Genomic DNA, 19,334 nt, shown 5'->3' on the forward strand with positions numbered 1-19,334 from the left:
TTAAAAGTATATGATTTATGACATCTATTTTAAATAAGGAACAGTCTTAAATATTTAAGCCAAAAAAAAAAAAAAAAGAACAGTCTTAAATAAATAATTTGGATACATTTAGAGTACCATATAAGAAAAACCGATAATAATGTTAATAAAATGTGTGCCATAAATCATAAATGTGTAACTTTTAATGCTTAAATAAGTAAAATTTAAAGTTTTAAAATTTTCTTATTTTATAGTTTAACATTAGATCATGTTACACAATTTGTAAATCATTATTACTGATTTTATCATATGATCAGTCTCAGCGTCTCACTGTAGACCTTTCCACCATATAATAGTTTTGCAGTGTACTAAATTAGTTTTGTTCCATGTTTGACACCATTTCCAAGCTGCACTAAACTATAAACTCTAAATCTTAAATTATTATTAAAAAAATCTGGAAAACAAATTAGAAATGAAAAAGAAAAATTATATTGAATCACTAAAGACTTTATAAAAAAGTAAATATTTAAAAAAACTTAAAAAGAATTGTAATACATTATCTGATTGGTGCATACTTTTGTCTTTTTTGGGATAAATTCTTTGGTATATATTTTAAAAGTGTTTCTTTTTATTTTTTTTTTAATTTTTTTACCAAATATTTACAAATCATTTGATGGTCGAAACTACAAAGAATTTGAGTCTGTACTTTTTTCTTTATTTATTTTTTATTCATGCAGTGAATGGTTTTTTCTCTCGCAAATTTTTTTTTTTATAATATTTGTACACAGCTTTTAAATTTTGTATCATTAAATATTTTTTCATAGTTTCTAGTCGTACTTACAATTTTTAATGTTTCTATGAGAAAAAAATAGCAATGAAAAATATACTTTTTTAAATTTTTATGGTATTTGCACTTGACTTTTAATTTTTTATTATTCTTAAAAAATAATTGTATCCTTGTCCAGGAATACTCATTTATTTATTTATTACAATTCCTGTTTTTTCATGGTCTTACATTAGATTAAACCAACAAATACAATATATATATATATATTTTTTTTAATCATTACAAATACAATACTTATTAATTTTTATTTTTGCTAAATAAATACAATACTTATTCATTACTTGAATAAAAAATTATAATTAAATTCACAAAGCCAAGACGCGCAAACCCGTCGTTCAATTCGGAGATGGTGATTATTTTGGGCGCCTATTAAAAACCCTGGCGCCACTGACTGGTGAAAGTGGTGGCAGGTGCCTTGGACCGTAAAATAAACGACGCCGTTGACGACAAGAAATAAAACTAACGGGAGCAGAAGAAATCAGAAAATGGCAAAACATGTAATTCTTTGAAACCACAGCCCCTTTTGGGTAGAGGACAACATTTTTAAGCAGGATAAAGCCACCCACCCTTTTCGTTCCTCTTTGTCTCTTCGCTCTCAGTTGCGAGAGTAGAAAGCAGAAAGAAAGAGGGAAAAAAAAAACTTGGAAAAAAAAAAAAAAAAAAAAACAGCAAAGTCAGACTCAGCTCAGACCTCTCTCTCTTGCATGTAGATGCTCCTGGAAAACCCTAACTCGTCAACTAGACTCAGCGCGACTCGTAGACGGTTCACACTTATGGCGAACAACCCTTCTGAAGCTCCGAGTGACGATTTTCTCGAGCAAATTCTCGGCCTCCCAAATTTTGCTTCGGCCGATACTAATTTGGCGGGAAGTGACGGTGGCCTTGCCGGAGCACCAGCGGCTCCGATGATGTTGCAGCTCAACTCCGGCGACACAGCCGGCCACATGGCCACTGTGGGCGGTGGCGGTGCTGGATTTCATGCATCAGTGTTCCCGTTAGGGTTGAGCTTGGAGCAGGGAAAGGCAGGGTTTCTAAAGCCCGAAGACGCCTCAGGGAGTGGGAAGCGGTTTCGTGACGACGTCGTGGATGGCAGAGCGTCGTCCGTGAAAAATGTAAGGGCGAAGCTGATCCTTTATCTCTTTTAAGGTTTGAAATGACTTGCTTGGAAATGGTTATTTTCGGAGAGAGAATTTCAAATGTTTTATTATGTTTGTTTTAACGTCTGGGTTTGAAACAGGGAAAGTTAATTGAAACCGAGCTAAATCGTCGTATGCCCTCTAATATGAGTATAGGAGCTACTCGGAGTTAATTTTGGCCAACATAATTTTCCTCATAATTAATAATTTGATAAGAAGGAAAAAATTAGATGCATGTGAAAGGTCTTGGGTGTTTGTTGTGTGATCTAAAAGCAAAGTTCTAACCAGGATGATTAGGGTAATAGAGCAACAATCAAATGCTTTATAATTGTCTTTCTCAGTTTAATAATAAATTTCAATAAGCGTTTATAATTTTGATATTTATGATGCAGGGATCAACTAATATCTGGAGATTCTTTGAAAATCTAATTTGTCCAATTTTCTTTTATGGCTTATAGCTGTTACTTACTCGTTGATGTTTATTATTTGTATTTATTTTTATATAAAGCTCCTTAGGGAGCAGCCAAAAATGTAAGGATATAGCACATGTAGTCAGCCATAAATGGAATTATCGCTTTCGTTGCAAAATATAGGATCCTATTATTATTACCAAATTCTTGAACTATCTTTTGACGTGTTTACTGGGCTTTCCGGTAGTTTAAAGTTTATATGCTAACTTCAATGTTATTATATCCATGACGCATGCTCACTGGCATACATTTTTGATATTCTGCTCTATAGCAAAAATACTTGTTCTTTAATTTTAGCACATGGATAGATTACCCAAGCAAGCTGCCTGTAAATTTTAATTTGATTATCTGGACATCTACAACTCCAGCAAAATGTTTAAAAGTATGATTATCAGTTGACCTGTCTTTGCTTACTAGAGTTGCTCTTGAATATGAAATTACTGCCTTTTTCAGGTTTTTCATGGACAACCGATTCCCACCTCTGTTGCTACAGCACCTCACCCACCAGCTATGCGACCCAGGGTGCGAGCAAGAAGAGGACAGGCCACAGATCCACACAGCATTGCTGAGCGGGTAAGCTTTATATAATTTATGTAAGGGAACAGCAATCAAGGTAGAAACAAAATCCACCGTCTGGATTTGGTATTTCAAAGTTAGGGATTGAACCTTGGTGCTAAATGTCTATTTAAATTTTATATTGTACTTCGTTCTATTCATCCTTAAGAGTTATGATAGAATCATCCTTTTTTTAAATTTTCTGGTACAGTTGCGGCGAGAAAGAATAGCGGAAAGAATCAGGGCATTGCAGGAGTTGGTTCCAAGTGTCAATAAGGTGAATGGCCTTGCTTTGTTATAGAATGGATATTATTATTTTTTCTTTATAATGTTTAGTACAAATGTGAACTTATATTTTATACATGTGTGTGAGAGAGTAGATTGACACCATGCTCTTCAAATTCTAAACTTATTTTAAAATTGAAAAATAACCTCTCAAGCACCATGGTGTATTTGGGAGTTAAACTAGGGCTTCATTGCTCTGATCACAATGAGCAATTGGTATTTATAGGACTTAATGGGTAAATGCTGGCTATGTTCTGTAGGTAGCTTAGGATGTGTACTATTACTTGGGATGAAATTTATTTTACCCGTACTTGAATAATCAGCTTAGGTTCTCATGCCCTTCCTCTACAATTAATAAAGTTACTGTAGATAGGAGAATACAGGCATTCAATTCTGTAGTTTGGCTACTGCATTGTTTGGCAGTGGGCAGTTGGATACCTACAGACGGTATGAACTATACTCTTTTGCAAATAGACACTGTCATAATGCATAACCTAAATAATTGTTGATATGTTTCTTATGGAAGCTATTTCATATGGGAAACACTCACTAGATTCTAACTACCCTTTCTCTGTGGTAGCCATAAGGTAATTAACCAACCCCATATATTTAGTAGTTTTTATTTTTAATTTTTAACTTGGTGGTTTATTTAATTTGAATTAAATAACAGGATAAAAGTGGATCTGAATTTAGTTTGATATTTTGTCTGCATGTAGTCAATCAGCATGAGGATGTCAGGTCTTGAGCTTCTAATTTGTTTAAAACAATAGCAGAAGCAAGTTATGGCCTTCCACCCTTTCTAAATCATACTTCACCTCAAATATTCTTAGGTGACTCAAGTATTTGGGCTTTTCCCCCCCTTAATTTTTTGGATGTAACTATCAATTCTGTAACATCACGTCTTTGCAATTTTCTAAGCCCTTTGTAAATATTGAATGGCTTAAAAGACAAATGTGGATGTGTCTAGGATCATTGTTTGTTGTATCAAAGGAATTTTATCCAATTATTCACTTTCTATGATCAAATTTGGTTTTGGACTGACCCATGCTGGTGCCCAGTATGAAAGTACGTGGAAAAAAGTTTAATCTAAAAGAATTTCTTGGCTGTTTTGCTCTTTGTAAATATTGAATGACTTAAAAGACAAATATGGTGTGTCCAGGATCAGTGTTAGTTGTCTCCTAGGAATTTTACCCAATTATTCACTTTCTATGATCAAATTCGGTTTTTGACTGACTAGTGCTGGTGCCCAATACGGAAGTACTTCCAAAAAAAAAAAAAAAAAAAAAAAAAAGGCTTAATCTAAAAGACATTCTTGGCTGTTAAGTGAGCATGATGTTGCATTGAACATTTTGTTTGTATGTCTTGCTGACATATTCATATCTCCTTTTTTTGCAGACAGATAGAGCTGCCATGCTTGATGAGATTGTGGATTATGTGAAGTTCCTAAGACTCCAAGTAAAGGTAAAGTCCCTTCGGATTCTATTTATTGACATGGCTGATCTCAGAAAGTATAGTATCCAAATTACGCCAATATCTTCAGTAGTCTAGATGGTTATCTTCTTAGTTTAATTTCGAGGAAATTAAGGTAAAGATATCAGGATCTTATTTATCCACTCCCTGTGTAAGCATCTGACTGGAATTTATTCCTAAAGTCCTACACTCTTAGCTGTAAAGTTTTATGTGAACATTATATGGCTGCTTCCACACATTTGACTTAATCCATCGCAGATGCTGGATATCTGTTCTCTAGTTAAGTATTACATGCATATTCTTTTTTTCTCTTTTTTTTTTTTTTTTAGGAGTATAAGGTATTTGATTACAATAATGGGGTACGCTAACCTTGTATACAAAGATTCATAATCATGGTTATATGTCAGTTTGCATCTTAAAGGTTCCTCTAATTAGAATCGCTCCTATTGTTTTCTTTTGTAAATGTGGGATGAGGTTTCTTCTTCTCTTCAAAGGTTGGATTTGGGATAGCTTGAATATGCCTATAACTTGAATGCATTGGAGTTTTTAATATTATTGCAGTTCAATCATGTTTAAATGACACCATAAAGAGTACATTTTTCCTTAGTTTATCAATGGTTCTTTAGCCCCCTTACATGAGCAGGATTTGGCAACAATTGGCTGTTCTGACTTGTAAGGGGTTAGGGAAATTTCAGTTTCAGTTTTGAGGGCATTTTATTCTTTTTAAAAATATTTCTTTCATCTACATTACAGGTTTTGAGCATGAGTAGATTGGGCGGAGCTGGTGCAGTGGCACCACTTGTAACGGACATTCCACTATCGTCAGTTGAGGTATTAAATATTAGATGTTACGGTATTTGCTAAATAGTTTATCTAATTCTCTAGTACTTTTGACAAATATGCTTCTTTTTGTAATTTAGGAAGAAGGAAATGAAAGTGGGAGAAACCAACCAGCATGGGAAAAGTGGTCTAACGATGGCACAGAAAGACAGGTGGCTAAGCTTATGGAAGAAAACGTTGGGGCTGCAATGCAGTTGCTTCAATCGAAGGCACTCTGCATCATGCCCATCTCACTGGCCTCTGCAATTTACCACACACAACCACCGGATACAGCTAGTGTTGTGAAGCCTGAAACTAACCCCCCATCGTAGGCCTCAGCAAAGGTTTAACCCAATTTCCCAAGGTCTCGCAGAAACTCAGTTAGATGCTCCTGGGTCCCATGGGTTATTTGTCCTGTCCAACCCTCCATCTTTTGTTGGTTCAAATTGCAATCAAAGTCAGATGCCATAGTTCTTGCTTTTTAGCCTTTTTTTTTTTTTTTTCCTTTTTAACTTCTTTTTTTTTTTTTTCAAAAGAGGGTTCGATGTCAATGCCCTAAAAAATGCAAGCAAGCCTTTTGTGTCTTTGCCAAGTTCAAGTAAAGGAGAAGAATTGTCAAAGTTTACATGATATGCTCTTTCTTTTTGTATCAATGGTGGGGGTAGTGGAAAATGATGGAAGCACTTTCATAGTGGGGCTCTCTCATTTTTGGTTAGTGGGTTGTGGGACCTTTTAAAAGGATAAAAGAGTATATATATATTTTGAAATGATGTTGTTTTATAGGAATGCAATGGATAGTGGTTGGTAGTTTGAAAATGCTGGGCATCGCAAGTCGCTCAGAAAGTGGTAGTGCTACTTTTGGGTTTAGGGAGTCCATTGGCTGGCTGTGTTTCCAAAAAGCAATTAGACTTCTATTTTTCAATTCTCCTGAGTCATTATTGGGGGATAAAATCATTAGAGAAAGAAAGTGGGGTGGGTTTGGCTATTCTTACCCAAGTTGTATCAAGCAAGTGGGTGAAAATACTAGAGAAGCCGCCGACCAAAAAAGAGAGATAACACAAAGAGTAACAGCTTTTATTATTATTATTATTATTTTAGGCTAAACACGTATAAATTTTGGCTGTCGGAAGTAATATTAGAACCGTTGGTGAAAAATCATGCTGTGCGTTAGATGCTAATCGTTAAATATTTTAAAAAAAAAAAATTTAGGTGAAACATATTATTATTGGCGACAATACCGATGAAATTACAACTAAGAATAATAAAGTGATGAGAGAGGAGGGATCTTCTATGGGTCTTTATTGCGTTTGCCATGCATAAATTTCTACAATTCCATACAAGGGACCGAAATGATATGACGAAGCCTGAAAGATCTTTTCATAAAATAAAACAGAATGTTGGAAATGGCTGATAAAGCCATTCGTTGCCACAACTAATTTTCGTAAAATTCTCAATAGAATTGACAACCGAGTTTGAAATTCATCATAAATCTATCTATATATATATATATATATATATTTATATATAGGTACTGAAAATATGATAGTTAATTAGCTCTTGATACCTCCTGTCCAGTAGAGATCCTTCTAATTTCCAACCATCTCAAATGGGTCCCCAAAAAAAGGGAAAAAAAAAAAAAAATCCCCGTCAGTTGAATACAGGTCTCTCAGTTTCAGTCAAAGTCAATCAAGTCCAAGGACGCACCAGAAGGTGTTCTCAATGGATTTCTGGTTTGGGTCGCCAAGTCTGAAGGATCTAATACATATATGAGGCCCAATCTATAAATTGTAAGCTCAAGTCCAACTGATCAACCCAAATTCCTGAAACGGAAATCCAATTCTGAAGGCAAACCCTTCCCAAATTCCAATTCCATCCAGGCTTCTTCAGTTAAGATAAGCACGGCGCAGTTTGGCGCGCAGATAGAAGTGAAGCTCGAGTGGAGCGATGGCGTTAGAGCGTGCTGCGGTAGCAGCGTGTTCAACAAAAAGCTCTTTGCTCTTTGTACCTCAAAACCCTCTCACCAACTCTCCGATTCCCTCTGTTTCTTCCACCTCCAAAACCAACCGGATACGCTTCGCTCAGCGCCAATTGAAATGCTCAGTGGAGTACAACCGAGACCACTACAACGACAACAACCAAGGGGCAGTGGCTGTGGCGTACCCTAAACCGGCTGAGATACCATGGAAGAAGGAGCTCTGCAATACGGTGCACCTCATCGGCGTCGTCGGCGTTCCCGTGGAAATCAGGCATATACCCTCCTCCGGCAAGGTCCTCGCCTGGACCCGCCTCGCCGTCAAGAAGTCCCCCACTAACACCTCCTGGTAATTCAAGTGCACATTTTCATTATCTGTCTTCCTTTTTGGCAAATACTTTGCATTCGTTTGGTCAACAGTGGAGTAGATTGGTTTTATTTATTTATTTTTGATAATTGAGTTAATGTCCTGTTGGAAGTGGGGTTTATTCTTTATTGTGGAATAGCTTGAACCAGGTGCCATGGTTTTTTGTAATAAGGCTCTGAATTAGCAGGTTTGCGTGTTCTGGGTTTAGTTGATTTTCTAAATGTCACATTGAAAAAGAACTCCTCAAGAACTCACTGTTGAGAATGACTTTGAGATAATGCAGTAGATGATTAACGAGTGGAGGACGTAAAAGTGACTTTTGAGGAAATGTAGATGATTCAAAAGTGGAAGACGTAAAATGGGTAACTTTAGAAGGAAGAAGAAAAAGAAAGAGGAAAAATGATCAGAAAGAGTGGATTGTGGTTTTCTAAAGATTGGAAGAAAATGGTGATCCTAACCATCAAGGACCAAATAGTGAAAAGGAGTGAAAGGAAAGAAAAAGGTGGTGTAAATAAGATAATGCAGCATAATGCGTTACAAGCCTGTGGTTGCTGTTTCCATCTTGAAGTGCAATCTAATAGAGCCCTTCGGTGGTGAATAATGTAGAGAGATAGAGATCATGAGATTTTTATACTTTTTTTGTTTCTAATTTTGAAAAGGAGTATAATGAAAGGACCGGTAGAGGTGTTCACATCTTCAAGGTTATATTATCTTGGGGATCCTAATCATCAAGAACCAAATAATGAAAAAGAAGTGAAAGGAAAGAAGAAGGTGGTTTAAATAAGATAATGCACCGTAATGCGTTATGAGTTCATTGTTACTAGTTCCATCTTGAAGTGCAATCTAATATAGCCCTTCAGTCGTAAGGTATTAGTAAATAATAAACATTGGTGGTGTTTGGGAGAGAGATAGAGATCAATCTCAGGAGACTTTTATACTTTTTTTCGTTTCTAATTTTGATGGTTGATGTTTTCAGGATCAGTCTGACATTTTGGGATGAGCTGGCCCATGTTGCTTTTGAACATGTACAGAAAGGGCAGCAAATATATGTTTCTGGACGGCTGGTTTCGGATACAGTTGAGAATGATGAGGGAAAACAACAGACCTACTACAAGGTTATACTATCTGGGGTTTTATGGTATTGTTATAGGCCATCCTATAGTGCCACTGGCCTGTCCTAAATAATAATGGTTTTTCTTTATCTTCAGGTAGTTGTCCAACAACTGAATTTTGTTGAAAAGAACTTCTCTTCAGTGGCCTCATATGATCGTGACTCTGATACCTTGACGGCGGGCAAGTTATAGCTTATTAAACAAAGTCTTGGTAAGAGCTGGGTGCATCGAACTCATTCTATATATTTATCAACTTCCTGCAGGTAGAAAGCTTGGGAATAATGCTGGAAATGGTTCGGACACTACTGAAGAATTATGGCAAGCCTTTTTTGCTAATCCTTTGGAGTGGTGGGATAATAGGAGGACGAAGGTACTCTAAGCAGTCAATTTATAAGTTGAAAAATTGATGTAATACACTGCTACGGGTGTTTGTTGTTCTGCAATTGAGATAGATGTGTATTAAGATATGCATGTATGCATGATCATGCTCTGCAAAGCTGCACTGCCCTTCTGCTAGATAGATAAATATTTTGAGGTGTCATTTCTTGAAGTTCAAATTATGAAGTTCCAATGGCTAAAAGATAATAACATTTTTTGTTTTGGTGAAAAAGGCTAAAAGATAATAACATAGAAACAAAGAAAAGAATATAATGGATGTGATGGAAATACAGATGGGCATTAATTTGATATCTTTTGTTCAAAGAATTCTTTATAAATGTTGTAATGTGTATGACTTAAAAGAAATGCTATTTTTAAGTAAGCAGTGGATCAATTATGTATATCAATCAAGTCAACACAAGAAAACACTACATATATTTAATATTTCTCCTCATATGTGCCAAGCAGACAAATGTATCCTAGGCCAACACTAAAGAAACTTAATAGCTATTACATTTTTCGTTCTCAGTATATGTTTGTCCTTTGTTACTACATAGACTGGACTTATTGGAATGAAATGGCTGAAGCATTACACTTAAATTATTTGTTTTGTTCATATATACTGCATTGTCATCTGACTTGATTCTTTTTTGTTGCATGTGTCAATTCTGATATCCAGAGGAACCCAAAATATCCAGACTTTAAGCATAAAGATACTGGAGAAGCCCTGTGGATTGAAGGCAGGTACAATCCGCCATGGGTGAAGGCCCAACTTGCAATATTAGATGCGAGAATGGGTTCCTTTAATGATCAGGATAACAGGATGCATGCAAATTTAGTGCCTGGTGATAGTTTTATGCCTTTCTGAATGATAATAATGCTCCTTTTTACCTACCTATGTCAATGGGGTAATTTGTTTGTATAGTTATAGCTTAAGATTCTTAATAGGCTTTCGTTTCTTTTGTTTGTAGTTCTAGTGCAGAATTTATTGGTGCGCAAGTTATGAACTCCTTTTTACTTTTTGCTTTCAATTGTAAGTGAAACTTGATGGACCAATATGCAATGTTTAAAAAATATAAAAAATTTGATGGTTCAGAATCAGATATTGGTCAATTGACCATTAATGTAGAAGTTGGGGATCATTCAATTCCTAATCACTAATGTAGAGGAGGACCACATATCCTGAAAGATGGATGACAATCATGAGGAATACCAGCGAGTTAAATGGAAAATACAAGGCTCTTAAAGTTTTAAAAGTCCTGTTCTTCTTCCTACTCATTTTAGTATTTCATTTTACAGCTAATGAGACAGATAGGCATACTTATGCCTTGTCTTTGTTGATGATTTAGAAAATTAAGTTATTGCCTCCTGTCTATTTCTATTTCGATTACTGAGGGACCTCTTTTAACTCTTTACCTTTTCACCATTAATACAGGCGTGTAGGAATGGTGCATGTATAAGCTAACTTTGGTTGCTGAAGCATTAGATTTTAACATGCATGTACAAGTATAGTTGATGGAGCCCCATTATCTATTTTATATTCTTTATCTATCTGTGTTTGAATTGGTCGTCGTTTCTGCCTTTTTGATTAGAAGGGTCAAAAAAACGATCTCTCTGTAAATTTCTATCTTCTGCCTCAACTACGATTCCTTCATCCTTTCAATATATTTTAAATATGGGATCTTGTGCATATCCTTACAACGTCACTTTATGTTTGGCCGCTATTGGTCTTAAAAACAGTTGGTAAATCATGGTTTAATTTATTTAGCAGAACATGGCAGTTGGATATATATATATATATATATATATATATATATTCAGATCTTGCTTAATTGGAATCTAATATCGATATCATGAATGAAAAGTAAAATCCAGAAATTTACTAAAAATTACAAGCTTATTATCTAATACCAAACGAAATAAGGTCGCGAATCTCGTATAAGGTATTCGACCGAAATTTGGGATGCTAGTAATATTCATGATTGCGATTTGAACGAAGAGTATAAACTCTATACCCTTTTGGAGGGATATACATGAAGAGAGAGGATCATAAGGGAGAAAAGAAATGATGGAGAGTGAATATCTTGTTTAATTGAATGGAAAAAGAGAGGAAATGATAATAGAAAATGTGTGTATATATATACATATATATATATATATATATATATATATATATATTTTACATGTATATAATAGAAAAGAGTTTAATGCTTCCAAAACCGTTTTAAATTTATTTATATTCCGAAAGTTGATGGAATGAGAAAAGAAAGACAATTATATTGATAAAAATTCATTTATACTCAAAATTTTGATTAATTTTATTTTTATTTTAGATTCTGAAAAAGAGAGGATATCTATCTTACATCTTTCGAGTTTCTATGTTGTATTAAACAATAAGATCTAAAATTTCTAATTTTTTTATTTTCTTATTTTCTTCCTATTTTATTTCTTACAATATCCGACATGGATAAAGTTTTCATGGGCGAACAAAGAAATAGCAAGAGAAACTACATAGAACATTTCTATTCGATACAAGTATATTCATAATTCATCACATTTTAGATCAACGTAGCGCATGTACAAAGGTTTTTTTTTTTTTTTTTTTTTGTACATTTAGCATTTTTGTATTAATTAATATATTATTGTTACACCAACATTTTGTTAAGACAAAAAAAATTAGCAACTTTAACCTCTCTGTACAATTGATCTCAACTTTCTTTTTCCTTTTCTTTTACTTAAATTTTTTTTCCCCCCCCTACATGCCGGTATCGCTTTTCCGAGTGATTAAAAAGCAAAATACGAATGGGGCTCAACTTCAAGCTATCCATGAATGACAAAAACGAAGATGGAAATAATTTGTGTATCACAAGCTTCAGAGAAAATTCTTTCTTGGAGATTCCCAGCCTAGGAAGCTCCTCTTCCTTTAGACATGTTTGCTTTGTGGGAATAACCTATAGGCAGCTTAATCCTCTAGCTTCAGATCCTTTCATGATTCTCAGCCTTTTGCAAGAGCAAACAAACATTCTGCATAGAAATAATTATGGATCTTGTGAGTTTTATATGGAGAGACAAAGGATAAAAATATAATATTATATATATGAATGAAATGAATTAGAGATCTAGAGAGAGAGAAAGAGAACTTACTCCCATGGAACATCTCCAACTAGCATCCAGTCTCCATCTTTGTCTTCATAGGTAGGAGCATAATCAGATCCATTGTAGCCTTCTCTTTCACAATAATTGCCTGAAAATCCCAAGATAAATGTTATTAGTTCTAATACCATACCCTATAATATACATAAAATATGATCAATGACCATCAAGATCACAACCATCGATCATGATATAAATATGCATATGAGATAGATTGGTTTCTTACCAATGGTGAGCTTGAACATAGTCTCCAAGGCCTTGAGGAGCTCAGGGTAGCTCTTGTAAACCTTAAGATCAATCTTCCTTAGATAAGGAGCTCCATCAACGCTTACTTTCACGTACACTCCACCGTTGTCACCCTCATCCCTCTTCACTTGCATATTGTTTTTCCGGTAAGATTGAATTGGTGGCCACCCAACAACTTGTGTTCTGCCATTTCATGACCCAAAACAAATTAGTTTTAGGAATTCAATATATCTATATCTATCTTAGCTATCTATCTAATATATATATATATATACACACACACATAATAGCTTTATATAATTTTATTCTACCATCTATAGTCGTCCAAATTTTGCTGGCCAACTGCATCCTATTACCAGTAATATAGAACGTAGACAAAACGCTCTATTACTGATATATATATATATATATATATATATATAAAAGAACTTACTTGGTAGGAGGGGCATCGTCCCGGACACAGTTTCTAGAACCCAATAAGCTTGATTTGCCATTAGACGTCCGGGAATCCTCGGATACCTCAGGAGAAGCTCTCTTGTTGGACCTAGATGTACTAGAAGGTAATTGTTTCTCATGCTCTTCGCTTCCAGGCAATCCCAATCTCAGCTCGGTTGCCTTCAAGTTAAGATTCATCCCCATGAAAACTCACAGAAGATCTTTCCATTTTTTTTTTTTTTTTCCCTCGCTAAAGCTTGAACAAAAATATGATACCAAAAACTTGATAATTTATTTTCTCTGGGATTCTTGTATATTCCTCAATGAGAAAGTTGATTCAAATTTTGTGATGGTGATGAGAAAAAATGAAAGCCCTAGAAAACTTTTATAGGGGAATGAATAATATAAGGGGATAGAAAGGGAGACAGCATCTGGGTGAGTTATTCTGATGGATGCATGAGTTTCATACACGAGGAATGATAACGCCCCAAGCTGTCTCGCACGCGTCAGTTCAATGACCAATCAGAAATTGACAAGGTAGCTTTCATGCAAAAAAGTGGACCCTACTCCATGCTCTCGACTGTTGTTAATTTGCTTGACCATGGAAGATTTTGATTATTTTGGTTCCGACTGTTTACAAGATATGGTTGCTGGTCACAGGAGGAACACCATGGAGATTAGTGTCCAATCGGAGGGGGACATAGGAGGGACAACCACAGCCGATGGTATTGAAGACCGTGGACCGGAAATGGACGGCTGAGATGGATTTGAAGGTTGGTTTTGGGAGAGCGAATCCAGGAGCGTTGGATCAATAGAGGTAAAAATAAATAAATAAATAAATAAGCCCATGTGAATGGAGGGACCCACGTGGATGTGGTTGATCACTTGATTGGCCAGGCATAGCCATGTGGGTTTGAGAAATAGTGGACCCACAATGAAGTTTTTTGACTGGTTCATAAGCACATGACATGTGGTATGTCATGTGGCATGCATGGTCGCATGGTAAGGTCACCGAGTATACCACCATATTATATATGATCATATTCTCTCTCTTCCACTACTGCCATGAGTTTGAGTTGCTGGGGAAGTTTAGACATTACCAACCATAGGTCCATAATCTATATTTTGTGCTGTGGACTGTCACTCTGTCACAAAAATTATTATTTGTTATAATAAAGAAGATTAATATTGGTATAAGATAATAGAATATCTTAAGAGTAGTCAAATTCAAATACAAAGAGTTCCCAAACTCGGAAGAATTTTCGATTGGATATCAATTGTTATCAAAAAGTGAATGTCTCTTTTTGCTGGCAAATTTTATAAAGAATTCATAAAAATGGATAAGATGATAACTTTGGTACTCAAACTACATTTAGAAAATCTAAACTGAACCTAATTAATTAACTAAATATATATGAAAGTTATATATATATGTATAGCGCTAACGTTTGAAGAGGGTGCGTATGATTTTTTTACATAAACAACCATATTGTTAAAGATTAGTTTATATACTTCAATATGTAACTACTTTAACCTTTACAAGAATAGAACTAAAAACATTCAGGTGTTACATGTAAACATGTATATGTATGTATATGTAAAATACAGTGATTGTTAATTTTGAAATAATGGCAATGATTAATGATTGATTTAAAGTAGATGAGAAAATGAGCTTAAATAGCCAGACTAACAACTTAAACATCAATTTTGGTTTAAGAAGATATATAACAGAGAGTTTGACCGCCATTAAAGTGACCTCAGCTACTCAAAACAAATTCAAACTTGGCATAGCAGCTGGTTGGCTATACAATCAGCTGGTTACACTGATCCGACTTGTAACCACACAACTGTTCAACAAAGCATATCGCCATCAATTCTTCAATTATTGTCTTCCTCACCATTAATATTTTCGCAATACCGCGTTACCCTGCCAATTTTTATTCTCTTTTTCAGCATTAATTATAATCAAAGAGATGTTGATTATTTTAAATTATTTTTTCTTTAATTTGAAGTAAACAATTTTTAAAATATTATGTAAGCCTATATAAGACCCATTTTAATAATATAATGGTACTTCTATATGTCCATGCAGAAAGAACTTGCAGGGAAGCCTTAATTTTACTTCTTATTTGGCATGAAAGAACCAAGAATGATATATAATCGTTTCGTGCATGAACGTTAACTAAAACAAATTAATATAATTGTCTAGTATGTTCTTATATATATATATATATATATATAAAAGTAGTTTCCCTCTGATTAATTGCTGATTATCTCTCAATTTTGAGCCTAATATCTGATTATTAGATTCTTCTTGTATTTCGTACCATGACACTCTCAAGAGAAAAGAGCTAATTTTAAACAAATAGGTTTATGTACCTTCAGCTAGACCTGGCAATTCGTATTCGTGGGTCGTGTTCGTGTCAACCCGTTTAATAATCGTGTCAAAAATATCTAACCCGAACACGACCCATTTATTAATCGTGTCAGGTACCTAAAACACTAACCCGACCTGTTTATAAACAGGTCAACACGACATGATCCGTTTAACACGATTATTTTAACGGGTCGTGTTGACCTATTAACCCGAAAACTAACCTATTAACCCGTTAATCCGAAAATTAACCTATTAACCCGAAATTTTTATTTTCTTTTTTATTTTTATGTTTTTGTTTTATTAAAGATGTATTTTTTGTTTTTAAAAAATTATTAATAGAAAATTATTTTTATAAAAATTTAATTTATAATATTTTTTAGTTATTAAATATTATATTAGTGATAAAATATTAATTTAAAATTAAATTTAAATGGGTTATAATAGGTGTATAATCGTGTCGGGTTGAAACTGACACATTTAATAAATGGGTCATAACGGATCAATTTCGAATTAAACAGGTCAATGCGAAAATGACACGATTAATATTCGTGTTAAACGGGTTGACCCGATTACGATCCGAACCCATTTATAATAAACCCAAACCCATTTATTCCGTGTCATTTTCGAGTCGTATCGCCGTGTGATGATCCAAATTGTTAGGTCTACCTTCAGCAGTATTCACACACCTGATATTTTCTGTGTGGCTGTGAAGAATAGGCATTTTCTGAAAATTTCGGAAAATAAACAATTTTTTTTAAATTTTTTATGAAAGAATATTAGTGATACGAGTGCTCAAATGAATATTCCACAATATTATTGATCACCATCACACAAATTGTCGTACATACCAAAATGTATATAGATCATACAGGTGTCAAATATGAATGCTATTAATTTGGAGAGAGAAGAAGGGATATATATATATATATATATATATATATATATAAAGTAGTAAATAAGTAATTGAGTAGTATATATGAGAAAATCAAAAGCATTCAAATGGGGGAGATTTGTATTCATTGAAGGTGGGCATTTGCCAGGCAAGCAATGCGAGTAATCCTAACAAAGTAGTCCCAGACAATAGTAGGTCATGTTTTATTGAATCCCATGTTCGACTCAAAACACATCCACAGGGCTAGAATAGCTAATACATATATGGAACCAACTCATATACAATAGGCATTCAAAAAGGAAAAGTAAAAGAAAAAGACAAATAAGAGTCTCACAACTGACGCACCTTTCTTTGTAATAAAACCACAGGCATTCTTTTTACCTTTTTTTTTCTGAACCCCAGCTCACTCATTTTAGGTAAGGACCACAGACTTATATTGGTCCACCATCTTTATTTGCCTTATTACATGCATTTTATCAAACCCTAGCTACCATTCATTTTCATATACTCTCCCCTAATTCCAATTTCTAGCCTGCTCATGCTCTGTCATGCCCCACTCCCTCAACGTGTGGACTCTCCCCCCAGTATTTCTCACATTTTTGTTTCAAAATTATTTAACATCTTTATACTAACATTGTTATATCTAATTAATTATATATATATAATCAATTGACAGAATAATGATGCGCAAATTCTCCATCTGTAGCTGCCATGAACCATTGCATCAGCACCTAAACATGCAAAACAACCGTGCTGAGAATCGAATTGACCAAAAAGTTTGCAAATTTTCATTAAAAAAAAAATTTCAAATTGGTAAACATGGTGGGTTTGAACTTTTGGGTAATATAAAAAATAATAATAATTCGGACGTTGTTGTAGACTTGTAAATAGGCCTGAGGTGGGTTAGTCTTTGGTTTTAGTTGACCTTAGTTAATGAGTTTAGGCCCATGAAGTGACTTGATAAGGTTCACAGCTTTTAGCTTTACGCAATAATAAATGCAAGGATAGGTGAAAGGAAGCTACCTCTTCCCATCTCTTTTCGTACCATTGTACACACACGTGTGGGTATCATTTTAAATGCTGATGTTGAAATGTGGGCCTCGACCCCACACGTGGGATGTTAAGTTTGGAGTTTTGGACTTTACAATTTGGGGAAGAGAGCCAAAGCCCAGACCCCAGAACCTGGTGAAAAGCTGTCCCCACATTCCTCTTGTCCTTTTCTTGCCTAATTCAGCCCATCTCAGTTCTATTCCTATCCTATGCTAATTTCCTATTCGAAAATACTATGAAAAAGAAGGTATTTCATACTTTAAATTCTCTGTCACGCATAAAAAGAAGAATAAATACTTGGGTTATTTCAATTTGATCATGTTTGGGGTTATTTTAACTAAATATTGTATTTTTTTAATAGGAATTTTGAGGCTTTTATATATGTGGATTTGTCTATTGGATCGATTTATAAGCTATAGATATAGATCTTAGTTACCTGGTAGAGGAATTTTAATTGAAAAAATCTACGGGAAAACGGTGTTGGGGGGGGGAGGGGTTTCGAACTAGGAGTTGGGACCCAATGTGGGATTGGAAAAGTTGTTCCAATGGGCCTTTCAAAGAACGAGTAAAAGCCCAACATGAAGGCTGTGATTGGTTAGGTTCGACATGCCAGTTCCGTGCAAACCATTGTTGAATGGGAGCGTTGTCTGGCCCTCTTATTCATACAAGTGGGACACCATATATCTGACAGCCGAAAATACACACATTTTTTACCTATCGAATCTGGATTCAGTGAGATATGAAAAATGGTCAAAGAAAGAATAACGTAATTGCGAGGCTATGAAATATTATCGATTTTGTTAATTAATAATTGATTAATATATAAGACGTGAGTCTCAAGACAAACGTAATTATATACATTATACGCCACATTTAAAGCAAAATATATACATAGAAGGTGTTTTCATTGTATATTACTTTCTCTGAAAAATGGTAGAATCGAATCGTTTGGAATAATATTTGATGATGTTGATGTTAAATGTTTGGCTCATTTGAAAATCTTAAGTGAAAAATGCTAAATTTCGGATGCATATGCTATTCATGTCCATACCAATTGCATGTGTAACATGCTCAAACACAAGCCCACTATAAATGGAGCTTGCTTAGCATGTTCTATATATTATGTTCATGTGCTGTAATGGTAAGCCAAATTACATGACATGAAAAAAAAAAAAAAAAAGACGGAGAAATTTATGAAAAAAAAAAAAATGGAGGAAAACTACTTGTTTTCCCTTTTATTTTATAGAGGAAAGTATTTGAAAGTTCGAGGTATACATTATTTTTGTTAATTTGTTATGTAAAAAGTTAATTATCTTAATTAACACACATTCATCATCGGTTTGACTTTTAAAAAGTAAGAGCTTATATATTTTGAAACTTGAAAAGTGAGTGATAATAAAGGGATTTATATAATATTTAACATTGTTATTATAACTTTCACATTTTCTTTTTTCTTCTTTTGGGTGGTGGCCTTTGTTCCCTAATCTCTGAGTCATAAAAGAACATCTTATCGGAATTTTGATTTTCCATTTTGTTGAGTTTACAACTGCTACATAACCACCGTCCCATTTATTAATTATCAGTATTCTTCTGAGAAGTAATGATTGAATAAAATCATTCTACCACCCAAAATATTAAAAAAGAGAGAACGTGGTGATTAAATAGACGATAATGTATATTAATTTGCGAGCAATTTTTTTTTCCCCCTATGTTATTGTTTTTGTGGGGTGACCTCGTGTCAACTAAATACAGGAGCAATCTTAGTACTCAAAATTGAAGATCTTCATTGGA

The 19,334-nt window shown here is 34.4% G+C and overlaps 3 protein-coding genes across 3 annotated transcripts; 2 read left to right on the forward strand and 1 right to left on the reverse strand.

The window, feature by feature from the left end:
* The first annotated feature begins 1,411 nt into the window (after positions 1 to 1,411).
* Positions 1,412 to 6,331, forward strand: LOC107425922 (transcription factor UNE12). Its single transcript, XM_048480737.2, has 6 exons — positions 1,412 to 1,938; positions 2,886 to 3,005; positions 3,199 to 3,264; positions 4,668 to 4,733; positions 5,496 to 5,573; positions 5,663 to 6,331. Exons 1-6 carry the CDS (start codon positions 1,537 to 1,539, stop codon positions 5,891 to 5,893), a joined length of 963 nt encoding a protein of 320 aa, XP_048336694.1. The 5' UTR covers positions 1,412 to 1,536; the 3' UTR covers positions 5,894 to 6,331.
* A 1,006-nt stretch (positions 6,332 to 7,337) lies between these two features.
* Positions 7,338 to 10,491, forward strand: LOC107425923 (protein OSB2, chloroplastic). The gene is made up of 5 exons (XM_060820385.1): positions 7,338 to 7,882; positions 8,877 to 9,015; positions 9,109 to 9,197; positions 9,280 to 9,382; positions 10,070 to 10,491. The coding sequence occupies exons 1-5, from the start codon at positions 7,506 to 7,508 to the stop codon at positions 10,256 to 10,258; spliced, it is 897 nt and encodes a 298-aa protein (XP_060676368.1). The 5' UTR covers positions 7,338 to 7,505; the 3' UTR covers positions 10,259 to 10,491.
* Positions 10,492 to 11,882: 1,391 nt separating this feature from the next.
* LOC107425894 (auxin-induced protein 22D) lies at positions 11,883 to 13,636 on the reverse strand. Its single transcript, XM_016035946.4, has 4 exons — positions 13,223 to 13,636; positions 12,770 to 12,972; positions 12,535 to 12,634; positions 11,883 to 12,414 (listed from the first exon to the last, which is right to left on the reverse strand). The coding sequence occupies exons 1-4, from the start codon at positions 13,426 to 13,428 to the stop codon at positions 12,342 to 12,344; spliced, it is 582 nt and encodes a 193-aa protein (XP_015891432.2). The 5' UTR covers positions 13,429 to 13,636; the 3' UTR covers positions 11,883 to 12,341.
* Positions 13,637 to 19,334: the final 5,698 nt, after the last annotated feature.

The sequence above is a fragment of the Ziziphus jujuba genome, chromosome 9, assembly GCF_031755915.1.
Source record: "Ziziphus jujuba cultivar Dongzao chromosome 9, ASM3175591v1".
Lineage (NCBI taxonomy): Eukaryota > Viridiplantae > Streptophyta > Magnoliopsida > Rosales > Rhamnaceae > Ziziphus > Ziziphus jujuba.